General features: G+C 42.2%; 1 protein-coding gene across 1 annotated transcript; it reads left to right on the plus strand.

The window, feature by feature from the left end:
* The first annotated feature begins 970 nt into the window (after nucleotides 1-970).
* Nucleotides 971-3106, plus strand: LOC121392057 (G-protein coupled receptor dmsr-1-like). Its single transcript, XM_041523450.1, has one exon. It carries the CDS (start codon nucleotides 981-983, stop codon nucleotides 2016-2018), a length of 1038 nt encoding a protein of 345 aa, XP_041379384.1. The 5' UTR covers nucleotides 971-980; the 3' UTR covers nucleotides 2019-3106.
* Nucleotides 3107-3353: the final 247 nt, after the last annotated feature.

Below are 3353 nucleotides of genomic sequence, written 5' to 3' on the forward strand. Positions count from 1 at the left end.
TGTGTTCTCTGTTACAGGTGTTGTAAATCATGATGTGTGTTTTCTGTTACATGTGTTTGAGTCATGAAGTGTTTTCTCGGTTACATGTGTTCTGTGTCATGAAGTGTGTTCTTTGTTACAGGTGCCGTAAGTCATGAAGTTTGTTCTCTGTTACAGGTGCTGTGAGTCATGACGTGTGTTCTCTGTTACAGGTGCTGTGAGTCATGAAATTTATTCTGTGTGTTCTCTCTTACATGTGCTGTTAGTCATGATGTTTGTTATCTGTTACAGGTGCTGTGAGTCATGACGTGTGTTCTCTGTTACAGGTGCTGTGAGTCATGAAATGTATTCTGTGTGTTCTCTCTTACATGTGCTGTTAGTCATGATGTTTGTTATCTGTTACATGCACTGTAAGTCATGAACTGTGTTCTCTGTTACATGTGCTGTGAGTCATGAAGTGTGTTCTCTGTTACAAGGGTTGTAAGTCATGAAGTGTGTTCTGTTACAGGCTCTATAAGTCATGACGTGTGTTCTGTTGCAGATTCTATATGTCATGAAGTGTGTTCTCTGTTGCAGGTGCTTTGAGTCATGAAGTGTGTTCTCTGTTACAGGTGCTTTGATTCATGAAGTGTGTTCTCTGTTACAGGTGATGTGAGTCATGAAGTGTGTTCTCTGTTACAGGTTCTATAAGTCATGAAGTGTGTTCTCTGTTACAGGTTATGTAAGTCATGAAGTGTGTTCTCTGTTACAGGTTCTGTGAGCATGAAGTGTGTTCTCTGTTACAGGTTCTGTAAGTCATGAAGTGTGTTCTCTGTTACAGGTTCTGTGAGTCATGAAGTGTGTTCTCTGTTACAAGTGTCGTGAGTCATGAAGTGTGTTCTGTTACAGGTTATATAAGTCATGAAGTGTGTTCTGTTACACGTTCTATAAGTCATGAAGTGTTCTCTGTTACAGGTGCTCTGAGTTATGAAGTGTGTTCTCTGTTACAGGTGCTGTGAGTCATGAAGTGTGTGTGGAACAACACGGAGCGGCTGGAGAGCCTCTACATCTGCTACTGGAACGCCCACGGCTATGTCTCGCTCGTTATCTGCGTGTTCGGCAGCATCACCAACATCATCAACATTCTCATCCTCACGAAGAAGTCGATGCGCAACTCCATCAACAGCATCCTGACGGGAGTGGCCACGGCCGACCTGCTGACGATGACGACGTACATCCCCATGGCCATCCACTTCTACCTGATGAACGACATCACGCAGTCGGCCCAGAAGAACTCCTACAACTGGATGAAGTTCCTCATGTTCCACGCATCATTCTCCATAGCCACGCACACCGTTTCAATATGGCTGGCCGTCATCATGGCCGTGATGCGCTACATCTTCGTCAGACCCACAGCGAGGGGATCGAAAACGGTGACGATTCGTTCCTCCGTCTACATCATCATCGTCACATACATCGCCGCCGTCATTCTCACCATACCCAACGCTCTGTCGACAGATATGCACAAAGTCGAAGACCTGAACGAAACCTTGTGGAGATTTTATGCACCAGCTATTGGGACAAACCAAACCGATACCATGGCTCTTCTCAACTTCTGGATCTATCCGGTTTTCGGCAAGATTGTCCCCGTCGTATTGATTTCTATATTTGGAGGCTTACTGTTGCAGACGTTACGGGAAACGGACAAACGAGGCCAGCGACTAAAGGGAGACAACACAGCCGCACATCGTCACAACCGACGTACAACAATCATGCTGCTCTCCATCATCTGCATGTACATCGTGTCGGAAGTCCCGCAGAGCATTCTCATCATTCTCTGCGCATGCGTGGATGGCTTCTGGGGCGTCTACATTGCTATGGGTGATATTATAGACACGGTATCGCTCATAAACAGTGCTATCAATTTCATTATGTACTGCACTATGAGCACCCAGTTTCGGAACGAGCTGATGGACTCCACCCGTCACCTGTGTCAGACTATAACGGGAAGGTGTAGGAAACAAGGTTCAGGAAAGAACCTCCCTGTAACTCGAGTTTAGAGCTAGGTCTGTGGCAGCGAATTTCTACATTGTTGCCGCCAAGAGATTGTATACATATACAAACTTAAGTTTTGCATTTACCATAGTTTGACACCCAGTAACTGATGTATTTTTCGTGTTGGGGTGTCGTTAAACATCTATTCTATTCTATCTACATATACAAATGAAGAGTCCATGGGAATAACCTGTTACACATTTTTAGTAAGGTGGTATTTTTTTTTAATTTTAACGTTTACAACTCTGCAATCGAGGAATATTTATGCCTAAGAAAGCATAAGTTACCAATTACTTTTAATGGCCTAAAGTTAGTGTCATTATGACTTTAACATATTCGACCGTTATAATACCGACTGTGTGTTTGGTCATCATAGGTTATTCCCGTGGACCCTTTATACACACACACATATATATATATATATACACACGCACACACGGACACACACACATACATATATACATACATGGTATGGCTGAAGTGGCAGATTGTGATGGCATAGACCACGTGTTTAACAGCGTCCTAATAGATCTAACCACCGGCTACTGGGTGTTACACAGATACTTATTGAAACACGTGTCTAGAGTATTACTTAATATTAGACATTATGTTGTTGAATGTGACGAACACGTTCATCATCTTACGTCCTGCTACATATTATGCTATATTGTGTTTTAAGGCATTCTGTATATTTGGGGGGTTTTAAGCTCGCTGTAAAAATCAAGATGGTGATAAATATAGTCTTTTTTTTTTTCTTTTCTTTTTTTTTAAATGTTATTTATGGAAATAGCAAAAATTTAAATGTGTTTAATAGTGAGAAGGTAACAGCAGTATAGTCCCAATAAATGAATATGCTTGGAACCACAAGAACCTACAACACAAGTGTGTCTACTTTTCTAACAGTCGGGCAGATCAATGCTATGTGCATAATGCCCGCTACGTATTGTCTGTTAATGCCTATGTCATTGTTATATTGTCTAGACAACTATGTACATCTAATAGTTTGACTTATTGTTTGCTCATCGATCCCTGTCGGTGGGCCCATTGGGCTATTTCTCGTTCCAGCCAGTGCACCACGACTGGTATATCAAAGGCCGTGGTATGTGCTATCCTGTATGTGGGATGGTGCATATAAAAGATCCCTTGCTGCTAATCGAAAAGAGTAGCCCATGAAGTGGCGACAGCGGGTTTCCTCTCTCAATATCTGTGTGGTCCTTAACCATAAGTCTGACGTCATATAACCGTAAATAAAATGTGTTGAGTGCGTCGTTAAATAAAACATTTTTTTTTTTTTATTGTTTGCTCATTGATAATGTAGACATCACAATCGTGGTCGCAAG

This window comes from Gigantopelta aegis, unplaced genomic scaffold, assembly GCF_016097555.1.
Source record: "Gigantopelta aegis isolate Gae_Host unplaced genomic scaffold, Gae_host_genome ctg3349_pilon_pilon:::debris, whole genome shotgun sequence".
In the NCBI taxonomy this organism is placed as follows: domain Eukaryota; kingdom Metazoa; phylum Mollusca; class Gastropoda; order Neomphalida; family Peltospiridae; genus Gigantopelta; species Gigantopelta aegis.